This window comes from Monodelphis domestica, chromosome 2 (assembly GCF_027887165.1).
Source record: "Monodelphis domestica isolate mMonDom1 chromosome 2, mMonDom1.pri, whole genome shotgun sequence".
Lineage (NCBI taxonomy): Eukaryota > Metazoa > Chordata > Mammalia > Didelphimorphia > Didelphidae > Monodelphis > Monodelphis domestica.
The window spans coordinates 180,730,736-180,746,388 of record NC_077228.1 but is presented as its reverse complement, the minus strand read 5'-3'; the positions used below and the strand labels follow the sequence as shown (position 1 = coordinate 180,746,388).

The 15,653-nt window shown below is 36.8% G+C and overlaps 1 protein-coding gene across 5 annotated transcripts in view; it reads right to left on the bottom strand.

Moving 5' to 3' along the window:
• The window catches only part of TEX14 (testis expressed 14, intercellular bridge forming factor), a 150,847-nt gene extending 145,781 nt beyond the window's left edge, over positions 1-5,066 (bottom strand). For all 5 annotated transcript variants that reach the window (XM_056814208.1, XM_056814204.1, XM_056814207.1 and 2 more), the window contains exon 1: positions 4,788-5,066. In XM_056814208.1, coding sequence (XP_056670186.1) covers positions 4,788-4,846 — 59 coding nt within the window. In that variant the 5' untranslated portion in view covers positions 4,847-5,066. The remainder of the gene's footprint in view (positions 1-4,787) is intronic.
• Between the last annotated feature and the right edge of the window lie 10,587 nt (positions 5,067-15,653).

The following is a 15,653-nucleotide window of genomic DNA, read 5'->3' as shown; positions in this document are numbered from 1 at the left end:
AAAGACAACAGAGAGACTCATCCTGGAAGCTCTCTTTGCCGATGACTGTGCTCTCATGGCCCACCAAGAAAATCATCTCCAAACCATTGTGGACAGGTTCTCCACCGCAACAAAACTGTTTGGCCTGACTATCAGCCTTAGCAAAACAGAGGTGCTGTTCCAACCTGCACCAGGGAGGCCAACGAACCAGCCGTGCATTACAATCAACAGCACGCAGCTTTCTAATGTCAACACTTTCAAGTACCTGGGCAGCACCATCGCCAACGATGGGTCCCTAGACCACGAGATTAATGCCAGGATACAAAAGGCCAGCCAGGCACTCAGGCGGCTGCGCTCCAAAGTCCTCCCACACAGCGGTGTAAGCACGGTGACAAAGCTCAAAGTGTATAACGCAGTGGTCCTCAGCTTGCTCCTGTACGGTTGGCGAGACATGGACACTGTACCAGAAGCACATGAAACAGCTGGAGCAATTCCACCAATGCTCTCTCAGGTCAATCATGAGGATCCGATGGCAGGACCAAATCACCAACCAGGAAGTCCTCGACAGAGCCAACTCCACCAGCATCGAAGTCATGGTCCTCAAAACCCAGCTACGATGGTCTGGACACGTCATCCGCATAGACCCACAGCGAATACCAAGACAGGTATTCTATGGTGAACTGTCAGCTGGACTCAGGAAACAAGGTCGACCAAAGAAAAGATTCAAGGATCAGCTAAAGTCCAACTTGAAGTGGGCTGGCATTACACCAAAGCAACTAGAACTTGCTGCCTCTGACAGAAGCAGCTGGCGAACCCACATTCACCATGCCGCCACCACCTTTGAAGATGAGCGACGTTGACATCTTGACGCTGCACATGAACGCCGACACCAGGCCATAACCGCACCTCCCGTAACAACTGGCGTCCCATGCCCCATGTGCCACAAACTTTGCGCCTCAGCCTTTGGACTTCAAAGCCACATGAGGGTACATCAATAGATGATAATGCACAAAGACAATTGTCATTCTCCGTCACCGAGATACTACCACTATTACCTATATCCCTCCATGTTGTTCAGGATCAATGCATAACTACTAATGGAGGAGTCCATTACATTCGATTGTACCACAGTGTCTCAGTCGCTGTGTACATTGTTCTCCTGGTCCTGCTCCTCTCACTCTGCATCAATTCCTAGAGGTTGTTCCAGTTCCCATGGAATTCCTCCACTTTATTATTCCTTTGAGCACAATAGTATTCCATCACCAACAGATACCACAATTTGTTCAGCCATTCCCTAATTGAAGGGCATCTTCTCATTTTCCAATTTTTTGCCACCACAAAGAGCACGGCTATGAATATTCTTGTACATGTCTTTTCCATTATTATATCTTTGGGGTTACAGACCCAGCAGTGCTATGGCTGGGTCAAAAGACAGTCTTTTAGCACCCTTTGGGCATAGTTCCAAATTGCCCTCCAGAATGGTTGGATCAATTCACAACTCCACCAGCAATGAATTCATATCCCAACCTTGCCACATCCCCTCCAGCATTCATTACTTTCTGTAGCTGTCATATTAGCCAATCTGCTAGGTGTGAGGTGTATGAATTTTAAAACTATTCCACCCTAATCAGACTGTACTTTAGAAGATCTGATTTAGCTATTTCCTGATCAGTAACAATGGAGATACTTGGAATAATAGAATCAGGTCTTGGAAACTCTACATTTCTCCACCCTTCTTGGTTTAACAAGATTAGGAAGGTCTACATCAAACTCAAGATTTAATTATCTGAGGAAATGGCCTTCAACACACATGTGCAGAAAAACAGGCAGACCCCTGGGCTGTCCTAAGTCAAGCTAAGCGATCATTGGTACAGATGAGATGCATGAAAGTGACGTAAAGCCATCCATATAAGGCATGTCACTTCCTCTCTCTTTCTCTTTCCCTGGAGAGGAGACTCTGGCTGAGAGTGTGTTAGGTGTTTCAACATCTTGGAGTATTGGTGGTGAGTTTTGCCCTTGAGCTGATTCAGGTTCAGGCATCTTAGCTGAGCTCCTTTGGAGGTCAGGTTGATTCTTTCTTCCTTCACACTCAAAACCTTACTTTCTAGATCTCCTAATCTTCCCACCCAATACTAGCCCCTTCCTTCTGCCTTCTTCTTAATCTCCTCCACTATATCAATTAAATCACCATAAAATTTCCAGCTGAGTTTGGGTGTTTCATTAGGATTTTATAAATAAAATCCTTGGTGACCAAATATAATTATTACATTCAGTCTCAACCATAATTTTAACCGTTACAGGTGATACCTCAGAGTTGTTTTGATTTGCATCTCTCTAATTATCAGATAAAACTGTAAATATTGAGTACCAAGAAGACAGTAAAATTTTGGTCAAGTAAGAAAACCTGAGGTTACATAATCCTTTTTGGTTACAAGTAAAAAACTATAAAAACTTTGGGGAGAAAACTTCATTTCAGAAATTTCCCCAAAATCACAGAGAAAAAAAGGAAAGAACACACCCTATTCTCCTAATCCAGTGTTCTTCTACCTCTGATCTCTCTCCAAAGGACCATATATTATTTTTGCACAATTAACTAATGATTGTCTCATATTATGATTAGGCCTTTTCTATTTTTTAGAGAAACATCAAAAAAGCATCTTGTGTTATTCCCACTGAAAATGTTGAGTGAAGGAATGAATCAAAGAGAATATTTGTGAAAATGCTCTTAATCTTGAATCTAGTCCTATAAACCCCAACTGAGGCTCTAGGCGCCAATTTCAGCATTTCATTTTAGAAAATTCTACCAAATATATGCAGCCTTTATTGTAAATTTTCTTTTAGGAAAGAGCCTTTGTTATAGTTTGTGAATCTTAAAACTGCTCAGACTCTACTTCAGAAGATTTGATTAAGCTATTCCCCATTTTTAACAATGGAGGTACTTGGACAGGAATGTATTGAGAACTTTAAAAATTACTCTACCCTATTCAGACAGTGCCTTAGGGGAAGATAAAGTTGCAAACTCCTGACTGAACAATGAAAAGTCCCTAACTCATACTTATAGTAAAGCTAGAACCTTAAGCTGGGTCTATTTTTAGATCTAATACAAAAGGATGCTAAGTACCTATAAGGTTAAATTAGTACCTAAAGGTCAAGCAACTTACAAAAGGCAAGCTTAACAAAAGAGGTGTGAAGTACTCAGTGGATTTAACCTAATCAGAGAAGGTGAGAACAAAAGAAGTTGAGAACTAAGAATGGGCAGTCCTGGGAAAAAGAGTCTACTGTGGTTGGTAGACGTAAAAATTTAGGGGAAGTGACATAAGAGAAAATTTCTTTAAAAGGAAGGGACTTATTGTGGGAGTGAGTTTTGGATTGGAAGTTAGTTGGAGTTCGGAGGTTTGGAGCTTGCTTGAAGACGATCTTGTGGTGAGTGATAAAAGACTGACTTGCTCTCCCTTAGGCTCAGGCCTAAGCCATTTTGGCCTCTCTCTCTCTCTTTCTCTCTCTCTCTCTCTCTCTCTCTCTCTCTCTCTCTCTCTCTCTCTCTCTCTCTCTCTTTTTCTCTCTCTCTTCCCATTGCTTTCTCTCTCTCTCTCTCTCTCTCTCTCTCTCTCTCTCTCTCTCTCTCTCTCTCTCTCTCTCTCGCTCTCGCTCGCTCTCTCTCTCGCTCTCTCTCTCCTTCCCTTAATTCCTTCATTTGTATTCATTAAAATCTCCATAAAACCCAGCTGACTTGGGTTGGGAATTTTCCCATGGTGACCACTTATTTTTAGATTTTAAGTCAAGACACTAAAATTTATCTTTACAGTTTGGCCGAAACCCTTTACAGTTTTGGCATTACAAGTTTTTAACATTCACAGTCTTGGCAAACCACATTTTCACGGTTACAAATTGGACCACATTCTAATCTGCTCAACAAACTAATCTATCTAAGACACTAGTAACTTTGTTTTTAAGTCTAGTTACTTGATAAAGAAAAAAAATTTTTTTAAATCACAAAGGCGATCTTCTTGTTATGAAATATTAGGGTAATAGAGCACAGCTCTCCTATCACAGTAGTTGAGTCTGTTGTATTTGGGCCAGTTATATGGATTCAGGACAATCAAACTGGAACAGAGAAACCTTAGTCTTGGGAAAGCTATCTTCATTACCATAGCACTTGCTCTACCAAATAAATATGATGTCTTTCTCTATTCCCTACCAACATCCACCATCCTAAATACGTGTTCGCTTCTGCAAGCCCTGGCTTCTAGAGGCATTCCAGAATAGCTAAACATAGCAAGGGAAAGAAATTCCATTCCAATATTGAAGGACTTAAGGAAACAATCTCTAAGTAACTGTGTATACAATAGAAAATTATTTTATAGCCCAAGGAACCTTACTCATTCCCTACATCAGTCAATTGCTGTTTACTGAAGGTTTCCTTTTTGAAGGGTTCACCAGACTTACAATCTTCCTCCAGATAAAACATTTCTATATTGGTTTTTTAACCCCATCCTGCATTAGAATTGGCTGCTAATCTAATCTGTTAGTCACATATGTTATTATGGCTGCAAACCTTCAGGAAGGCATAATTGGAAGCCTGTAGCAGCTTCTAGATGGTCAAAATGGTCTAGATGTACTGACCTGAGCAATCTTCACAAATGTCATAAATGCAGTCACATAATTTGTGAGTGTGAATGAAATAAGGAGGTGGGGGGGGCTTAGGAACGTCCATTTCAGTTCAAAATATGATGACCTCAAGTTCAAATTCTGGCAAGGTACAATCTTTCAGACCATTAGTTTTCTCATCTATAGAATATACTACCTACCTCCAGTGGATAGTAACCATAGGGTTTTTTTGTAAACAGTACAAATAGAGCACCTTCATTTTGATACCTTCCACACACGTTCACTTTGATTACTGTTTACAAATGGTCGCAGATAACATCCTTTCAGGAGCAAATGGCATCCTAGACAGACCAGAGAAAAACCTGGATATCTGCCAAAATTTTGGGGATGTATTACACCCATAAGGGTAAGGCCTGACCAACCTACATGCTGCTCCTTGATCTACATATTCCACATCCTTACTGCCTTCTCATTTACACTCCCCATGCTTCTATTCCACTATAAAGGGGTCTTATTCCACTATAAAGTACAGAACAACTGACATCATAATTGACCTTGTGATGAAGTAGGGTGTGACTGGGATTAGGATATTAAGGTACTTGATTAGGTCTTTCCATAGAACTTACATATATTTTAGTACTTGTGAATTGAAATTTACTCAGTTTCTTTTTCTTCTTTTTTTTAAACCCTTCCCTTCTGCTTTGGAATAGAAACTAAACTGGTTACAAAGCAGAAGAGCAGTAAGAGCTAGGCAATGGGGATTAAGTGATTTTCCCAGGGTCAAAAAGCTAGGAAGGATGTGAGGCCAGAGTTGAACCCAGGTTGTTCTGACTCTAGGCCTGGCACTCTATACACTGAGTCACCTAGCTGCCCCTAATCAGTTTCATGTTTGATTATTCTGTTTTATTGTGTCTTACTGAAGATATCTTAAATCTCTCCCTGCTCTTTGGAAGAGCTAATTAGCAAATGCATACTTTTGGCTTATTTTGTTGTTGTTGGAGACAGCCAACCAGACATATATAGGGAGATTTAGTAAGACCCAGATTCAAATCCTACCTCAGATATTTAATAGCTGTGTGGCTTTGGGCAAATCAATTCATCTCTAAGCTTTGGTTTCTTCAATATCAAATGATATAATTTTTGTAAATTGCAGCTGTCAACTATTATTAATGTTGCCATAATCTTATTTCAGTGTTACTCTCCCCATTCAGGGCATTTTTTTCCCCTCATCTAGAAAACAGGGATAATAATAGCTGTGGTTCCCATTCCCAGGAGCCACTGTGAGGCTCAAATAAAGATCATAAAGTGTGTTGCAAGTTTTAATATTGTCCAATCTTCTGATTTCATCAGTGTGGGGGGAACTATCAGGCTAGAAATTCTTTTCAACAATGCAGATCCATAGCTTGTCTCAGAATGTTTCTGAGGAGCATTGAAAGAATGGTCATACAATTAGTATGGTTTAGGGGCAGACAAGGTCTTCGCCAAGGCTTACCTTCTAACTACTACACTGTACTACTCAAAGTACTACATCAATGTCAATTAGTTATTATTAAGTTGCAATCATACTGGACAATTAATTATTCCAAAAACATGTAACAGAATTTTTCAAGGTATTGATCAGTCCTATTAAATAACCTCTTTTTTTCTTCATTTACTTTTTCTTTCTTTCTTTTTTTTTTAAGAAATTTTTCATTACATTAAATGATAGTTCTCTGGGATGAGGGAGATAATGCACTATAGAAGGAAATCTAAATGGGGAAGATGTAAAAACAAAAGATACCAATAAAAATCTATTTTTAAAAAGAGGAGTTTCAGGAAAGTGATGGGGCCTGAAGATAGACTGCAAGGACTTGAGAAAATGACAGCTTGAAAAGATCACAGGGTCTAAAGAAATTATTTTTAGGATAAGGAAGAGCATATTTTCAGGAAGGGAACCAGCAGATTTGAGAAAGTTTGAAGTTATATCACTTCTATATAGTGATTCACTTCTACAAACCTTATCTTTTGCAACCTAACAACAATCCTGTGAAGTAGATATTGCTAGCATTTCATTTTATGAATCATGAAAGGCCCAATAAAAGGTTCTTCCCTAAGGGCACTTAGCTTTTGATACAACAAATTAAACTCCTTATCTTTTTTTTCTCTTAAATCCTTACCTTCTGTCTTAATATCAATTCTAAGATAAAAAAGCAGCTAGGGCTACACAATCTGGAAAAAGTGACTTGTCCAGAGTCACACAACTAGGAAGTATCTGAGTAAAGATTTGAACCCAGGACCTCCTGAAACCAGGCCTGGCTCTATCCACTGTGCTAACCTAGTTGCCCCTCATTCCTTATCTTTCAATACCTTAGCTATTGTATTTAAATTCTAGCTCTGCCTTAATATGTGACCTTAGGTAAGGAAAGAGATGTATTTTGGGTCCTTTGGGAATTATTGAATAATTATGAGAAAGCAATGTTAAAGTTTCTTTTGCAGTAATGTGATAAACTTTGTAATAATTAAGTCTAGCTAAGGGACAGTGGAGGGATATTCTGCTTAGTAGACAATAAGTTTTGGATTAGAAAGATGAACTAAAGAGTCTAATAATCATTTAAAGCCCAGGTGGAAAAATTCCCCAAATGGGCCTGGTATCATAGGTCTAGAGCTAGAAGGTAACTCAAGAAGCTATCGATAGCTCTCTCATTTTACAGATGAAGAAACTCAGGCTAACTGAGAAAAAGTTAAATGACTTGAATAAGGTGAGGCAGCTTGTTAAGTAAGCATGAGAAACATGATTTGAATCAAGATCCTCTAACATTAGAGTCATAATATTATAACAAGGGGGCACTTGGGTAGCTCAGTGGATTGAGAGCCAGGCCTAGAGAAGGGAGGTTCTAGGTTCAAATCTGGCCTCAGACACTTCCCAGCTGTGTGATCCTGGGAGAGTCACTTAACCCCCAATTGCCTAGCCATTACCACTCTTCTGCCTTGAAACCAATACACAATATTGATTCCAAAACAGAAGGTAAGTGTTTAAAAAAATAATAATATTATAATGAATCACAAAATCAGATTTGTGGAGGTAAGACTGACTAACTCTCCTCTGGGGCAAGGAAAAGAACTTTACATTGTTTTGCAAAGAGGTTAAGACCTTCTCAAGCTTCCTTCCAGAAAAATTTATTGAAGAGCCTCTTAATACATTAAAATAAAACACAAAACTCTTCTAAAAACCATAATTACAAAAGTAGTTTCTCCAGTATGAGGATTACTTCTTGAAAGTGGGATGGCATCATCACAGGAAAGAGCCCACATAGAATGCAAAGAAATCTAGGCTGAAGGAAACCACCTTATCAACCATGCAATCACCTCTGCCAGCTAAGTGTCCTTTGTTGATTTTGCCACCTGAACCCTTCATCAAGCAAAACATTATATGCTTATGGTCACTTTCACAAAACTTATACTTGAATCCCCCAAATCTCAAATCATGACACAACTGTACAAAAATGTTTAACCTTCAAATCTACAGATGCCAAAATAAAAAGGACTGGAGCAAAAAGTAGACAATTCTCTTAACAATCCATAGTGCTGTCCATCACCAAGCTTAGCAGAGGTTACCATCTAAAGGCTGTTATGGAAACTTGTACTAAGACATGAACTCTAGGGAACATGATTCGGAATTTCATGACTCTTATCTGACTGCATTTTTGTTTGTTTTACTGAACCAACACAAATAAGCTGTCATCTTCCTAAACTGACCTCCCCACTCCTCTCTACATACCCAAGTCTGTCCCAGTTCAATTTCTACCTTTTCCATAGCTGTTTCCAATCTTCCCCAACCCCAGAACTAGACAATTAGGAATTTGATTACAGTGTAAGAAAGACTAGGCAGTGAACGAAATTGATATATAAAAGCCTCCAAATCTGAACAACATCACAGAATCAGCAGCATAGTTGAATAGAATAGAAACTGAGGACCTAAGGTCAAGTCCAGTATCTGAAACATCCTGGCTGTGTAACCTTGGGTAAGTTAATGAACCTCTAAGTGCACTGGGTAGCATTATAAATTGCAGAGAAGGTGCCACCTCCATTGGTAGAGGGAGTTTCCTCACTTGAGAGCTTCCTATACCAATGAAATTATAAGCCTTGTCCCTATTATTAGAACTTAATTCAGTTAATTAGAACTTACTTGCTTCAGGTCAGGTGTCTTTCGGAGTACTCACCCTGGCACTTGCTCAAATGACACTTCCATTGCCCACAGGAAGTAGTGTAGAGGAGCCAGAAGAAACCTGGTCCAAGTCCTTCCAAGCTATGTGACTCTGGGAAAGCCACTTCACTTCCCTGGGAGTGTATTCCAATTTGTAAAAGTAAGCATCTTTGTAGACCTTCAAGTGTTATGTAAATGTGAATTACTCTGTAAACTCCTCTAGGCATTTACAGCTCTACCCTGACTATCCATCTACCTTAAGATATATATTCATACTCTACTCAAAGAACCTCCTGATTCAGTCATACTGACCTTACTGTTCCTCAAACTAGTTCTCATTTCTGTGCCTTTTTACTTGTTATTCCCCACATCAAGGAATCTTTGGCTTTTTTCAAGACCCAGCTAAAAAATAACCTTCAAGAAGTTTTTCCCAGGCCTCCTCCCCCCACCCCACTTCTCTGGGTCTCACCCTCTCTTAGAAGCTAAGGTTATCCTTATCTTATATCTTATAAGGTTACCAGTATCATATCTATATATCTATTTATGCACTCTTCTCTCCTCCATTAGGATGTAAGCTCCCTGAAGGCAAGGGCTGTTTTTTTCATTGTATTCCCAACACTTAGCACAATGTATTAAAATAAGTACTAAATAAATGCTTATTGATTTGTTGATTGTCTAGGTCTAGAATTGCTTTCAGAGCAAGGTTAGGAAGAACAAAAAAATAAGTCTTTGTACTTTCTTGTTGTATTCTTCATATTAATACCTGATTTATATATCACATTTATTCTAATCCCCACATTATAACCCAAGATTCTAAGGTAGAATGTAAGGGTTAAAAAAAAAAAGTAAAATGGATAGGCCATGGCAGCTGATTGGATAAAGAAGGTAAAAGAAAGTCAAGGGTAGATTATGACCTAGACTGGGTGTCTAGGAAGATAGTGGTACCTCAACAATAATAGGAAAGTTAGAAAGAGGGGAGATGAGTTCAGTTTACTAATAAATATTAACTATTATTATTTTTAATATAGGATATGGAAATAAATTAATATTAATAATTAGGAGCTGAATATATCACTTAAGATTCCAAAAGTGCTTTACATGTATTTAACTTGATCAAGTTTATTAAGTCACACAAGCAGTCCTACTGAAACTCTGTGTGTCCGCATGTGTGTGGACCTGTCAAATATGTATTAAGAAGCATTTAGTTTAGTGAAAATGTACTGGACTTAGATTTAGAGGATCTAGGTTTAAAATATCATCTCTGTTATTACCACATGGTAACTGGTACTTCTAAGATATTAAACAAGTTGTAACCTGACAGATCACCCTTAAATTTCCCAAAATGTATCCTTTTTTATAAAGGGTCACATAAATAATTTAACTTGCTCAAGCCTCAGTTTGCTCATCTGCAAAACAAGGAAGCTGGAATGTGATCAGTAATGTTTCTTCTAGATCTAAATCATATGGTCTGGAGAAGGCAGTGCCAAGATGGCAGAGTAGAGAAGCATTCAGCAAAGCTCTCCCAAATTCTCCTCCAAACAGTTCTAAAATAATGCCACAAATTGAATTTCGTAGTGTCAGAACCAACAAAATACAGAGTGAAACAACTCTTCAGCAGGAAAGATTTGCCTCACCAATTGGTAATTGGAATTATGCAGTACAGGTCACTCCACAGCACTAGCAGTAATATGTAGCTACAGCAATAGCAGCCATAGCTTTGGGAGCTCTCAGCCCACAGTCAGAGGAGTGATCCAACAACTGGTCAGAAAAAGACTGCAGGGAACCCTCTGCTGGTGTGTGGCTCAGGATACTTTTGCATGGTGCATAATCTGCTACAGATCATAGCACTTACAGCAGCAAGGGAACAGAGACTTGATATAGTTACAAGGTGGAGAAAATTGCTTGTAGTCACTTACAAGGGAGCAGGGGTCCTGGCCTCAACTGTAAGCCAGAGGGGAGCACCAGAAATTGTGGCTACAGGAAAGGGGGGTACTTGGTCACAGTTTCAGGGTCAGGAGGTGAATTAGGGCTGTTGGCTATAAGGGAACAAGGTCCCTGGTAAAGATCAGATCACAGATTAGGAGAGTAGTAAACACACCTCTCCTTAAATCATACCACCTTCAAAGCACCAACAACCTACAGGGATAGCTTTGAAAACTGTACCAAGAAAGGCCTGAAGCTTGGGACAGTGTACTCTTAGCTCTCAGAGAAGAGCCCAACTTTAACATAAAGTTAAAAGTCAAGAAATAGGTTGGGAAAATAAGTAAAAACAAAAACCAAAAAAACCTGACCACAGAAATTTACTCTTGTGACAGAGAAGATCAAGACAGAAACTCAGAAGACAATAATACCAAAACAACTACATTCAAAACCTCAAAGAAAAATGTGGATTTGTCATAGGCCCCTCAAAAAAATTCCTAGAACTCAAAAAGAATTTTCAAATATCCTTTAACAAACAAACAAAAAAAAGAGGTAGAGGAAAAATTGAGAAAAGAAATGAGAAGAAACAAGAAAATCAGGAATAACCAACATCTTGGTAAGAGGCACAAAAAATACCAAAGAAAACAACATTTTAAAAAACAAAATTGGCCAAATATAAAAAGAGGTACAAAAGTTCACATAAAAAAATAATTTTTTAAAAATCAAGACAAATAGAAGCTAAATACAACCCAACAAAACATTATTATAGAATTTTAAAAATTAATATAAAATATCTGACCTGGAAAACAGATCAAGGAGAGAGAATTTAATAATTATTAGACTACCTCCTAGGCCATGATTAAAAAAAAAAGAAAAAACTCTAGACAAAGTATTTTAAGAAATTATAAGAAAAACTGTCCTGCCATCATAAGAAAGAGTCCCATAAATACCTCCTAAAAATGATCTCAAAATGAAAACTCCCAGTGATATTATAGCCTAATTCCAGAGCTCCAAGGCAAAAGGAAGTAATTAAAATATTGTAGAGTCACAGTCAGGATCACAGCTTCCACAAAAAGGGAGAGAGATAGCTTCAAATATACTTCAGAAGGTAAAGGATCCAGGATTACAATCAAATAAAACTTATCCAGCAAACCTGGGCATAATCTTGGAGAGGGGAAAAAGAGATTTTATAAAATAAAGGACTTTCAAGCATTCCTAATAAAAAGACCTGAATAGAAAATATGACTTTCAAATATGAGACTTAAGAGAAGCATAAAAATGTAATATGAAAAAGAATTCATAAGGAAATCAATAAGGTGAAAATATTTACATTCCTATATGGGAATATGATCATTGTAACATAAAAACTTTATTATTATTAGGACAGTTAGAAGGAGTTGTACTGAGGGAAGACAAAGGTGTGAATTGACTATGATGGGATGATTTTTTTTTAAACCCTTACCTTCCATCTTGGAACCAATGGTTCCAAGGCAGAAGAATGGTAAGGGCTAGGAAATGGGAGTTAAGTGACTTGCCCAGGGTCACACAGCTGGGAAGTGTCTGAGGCCAGATTTGAACCTAAGACTTCCTATCTCTAGGCTTCAATCCACTGAGCTACCCAGCTGCCCCCATGATCTTTTTTTAAAAATCAAAAGATGAAAAAGAGGGATACACTGGGAGAAAGGTAAAAGAAGAGAAAGAATGGGGGAAATTACCTCACATAAAAGAGGGGTGAAAGGAAGAGTTTGTACAATGGAGTAGAATATGGGGAGTGGGCAGGCAAAGCTTCTACCTCTCTTTCATTGGAATTAGCTCAAAGAGGGAATAACCTATACATCCAGGTGGCTATTGAAATCTATTTTACCCTAAAGGGAATTGTGAGGGGAAAGAGGATAGATAAGATGAGGGAAGGGGACTGACAGAAGTGAGGGCAAATTAAATGAGGTAGTGGTCAGAAGCAAATAAGACTTTTGAGAAGGGAAAGCAAAAAGAGAGAAAAAGGAGGATAAATGGGGAAAAAATAAGATAGAGAGGAAATACACAGTTAATAATCAATTAAAGAAAGAATAGACAGTAAAACTATACTAGTAAGGGACTGCAACTTTCCCTTCTCAGAACTAGATAAATCTGATCATGAAATAAAAAAGAAAGAAGTGAAGGAGATGAATATAATTTCAGAAAAGAAAAATATGACAGATTTCTGGAGGAAACTGAATGGGAATAGAAAGGAATATACCTTTTTCTCAGCTGTACATGGGACTTTCTCAAAATTAACCATATATATTAGGGGCATAAAACCCTTCATAACCAAATGCAGAAAGGCAGAAATATTAAATGCATCCTTTTCAGACCATAATGCAATAAAATTATATTTAATAAAGGGCCATGGAAACAGATTTAAAATTAATTAGAAACTAAATAATTCCAAAGAATGAATGGGTCAAAGTACAAATCATAGAAATAATTAATAATTTCATTAAAGAGAATAACAACAATGAGACAACATACCAAAATTTATGGGATTCAGCCAAAGCAGTAATAAGGGGAAATTTTATATCTCTAAATGCTTACGTTAACAAAATAGAGAAAAGAGCAGATCAATGAACTGGACATGCAACCAAAAAAAAGAAAAAAGAAAAAGAACAAATTAAAAATCCCTAATTCAACACTAAATTGGAAATCCTGAAAATCAAAGGAGATATTAATAAAAATGGAAAGAAAACCCTGAACTAACAAAACCAGGGGCTGTTTATATGAGAAAAAACAATAAAATAGATAAATCATTAATCTGATTTAAAAAAAGAAAGAAGAAAACCAAAACACCAATGAAGAGAAAATTAAAGCAATTATTAGGAACTATTTTGCCCAATTATATGCCATTAAATCTGACAATCTAAATGAAATGGATGAATAGTTAAAAATATAATTATTCATTTTATCATAAGAGGAAATCAAACCCTTAAATAATTAATTCTATCTTAGAAAAAGAAACTGAACAACCTATCTCAATGAAATCCCTAAGAAAAAATCCTTAAGACTAAATAGATTCACAAAATTTCTATCAAACATTTAAAGGACAATTAATTATAATACTAGAGAAACTATTTAGAAAAATAAATGAAGAAAGAGTACTACCAAATACTATAAGATCACATACTCTAAACAAGTGAAGTTTTTACCAGGAATACAAGACTGATTTAATATTAGGAAAAGCTATCAACATAACTGACCATTTTAATAACAAAACCAAAAAAATCTTATAATTATCTCAATAGATGCAGAAAGAACTTTTGACAAAATATAACACTCATTCCTATGAAAAACACTAGAAAGCACAGAAACAAATGGAGCTTTCCTTAAATGCTAGCTAAATAGCATCTATCTAAAAACATCAGCAAGCATTAGCTATAATGGGATTAAGCTAGAAGTCTTCCCAATAAGATCAGGGGTGAAACAAGGATGACCATTATCACAATCATTATTCACATTATTTTTGAAATGTCAACTATAGCAATAAGACAAGAAAAAAAATTGAAGGAATTAAAAAAGCAAAGAAAAAACAAAATTATCATTTGCAAATGATATGATGGTGTATGTACAGAGATTCCTAGGGAATCAACTAAAAAACTATTTGAAATAATTAACTTCAGCAAAAATGCAGGACATAAAATAAACCTACATAAATCATCAGCACATCTATACCAAAAAAGTCTAGCAGCAAAAGCTGGAAAGAAAAATTCCAGTTAAAATAGCTGTAGACAACATAAAATACTTGGGAGTCTATCTGCTAAGATAAAATCAATGAATGTTATATGAATGTAATTACAGAACACTTTTCACAGACATAAAGTCAGATCTAAATTTACAATTGGAGAAATATTAATTACTTGTGGGTAGGACAAATCAATAAAAATAACAATTCTATCCTAGATTAATTTGTTTATTCCATGCCATACCAATCAAGTTACCAAAAAATATAGAGGTAGAAAAATAAAATTCATCTGGAAGAAAAAAATGTCAGAATAAGGGCATCAATGAAAAAAAATGTGAAGGAGGCTGTTTTATCAGTACCAAATCTCAAACTGAAAAGCTGTAATCTTCAAAACAATCTGGTACTGGCAAAGAATAGTGTTGGATCAGTGTAATAAATTAAATACAAATTACATGGTGGCAAATGACCATAGTAATCTAGTGTTTGGCAAACCCAAAGTTTCAAGCTTTTGGGAAAGAACTCATTAATAAACAAAAATTGGTAGGTAAACTAGAAGATAGTTTGGCAGAAACTAGAAATGGATCAATATCTCACATCATATACCAAGATTCAAAATGGGTACATGACTTAGACATAAAGGGTGATGTCATAAGTAAGTTAGGGGAGTATGGAATATTTTATCTGCCAGATTTATGGACAAGGGAAGAATTTGCAACCAAAAAAGAAAGAGTATTATGGGATATAAAATGAATAATTCTTATTACATCAAATTAAAAAGGCTCTGCACAAACAAAACCAATGCAGCCAAGATTAGAAGGAAAACAAAATTGTTGTGGGGAGAAAGGAAATTACAGTAAGTTTTTCAAGTATATGGAGAACTAAGACATAATTATAAAAAAAAAATACAAGTCATTTCCCAATTGATAAATGGTTAAAAGATTAAACAGGATGAAATGGCATGGGTGAATTGTGGTCTACACAGGTGTCAGTCATAGATAAGAAGTTGAGCATTCTAGGCATAGATAACAGCATAGGCAAAATTATTAGGTTGTAAGAAGCAAAAGCACAAAAGGGATGGTACACTGAACAGTTAGATAACGAAAATAATAGGGCTAAAAAGATAGTCTGGATCCAGAATGGATAACTTAAGATGGAGGGAAGTATCAATGACTTTCACTTATGGACAAGTAGGCAACAGATTCTAAATTGGTGTCTCTGGTGGGAGAAAAAAGAAACTCTGAGAATTATTAA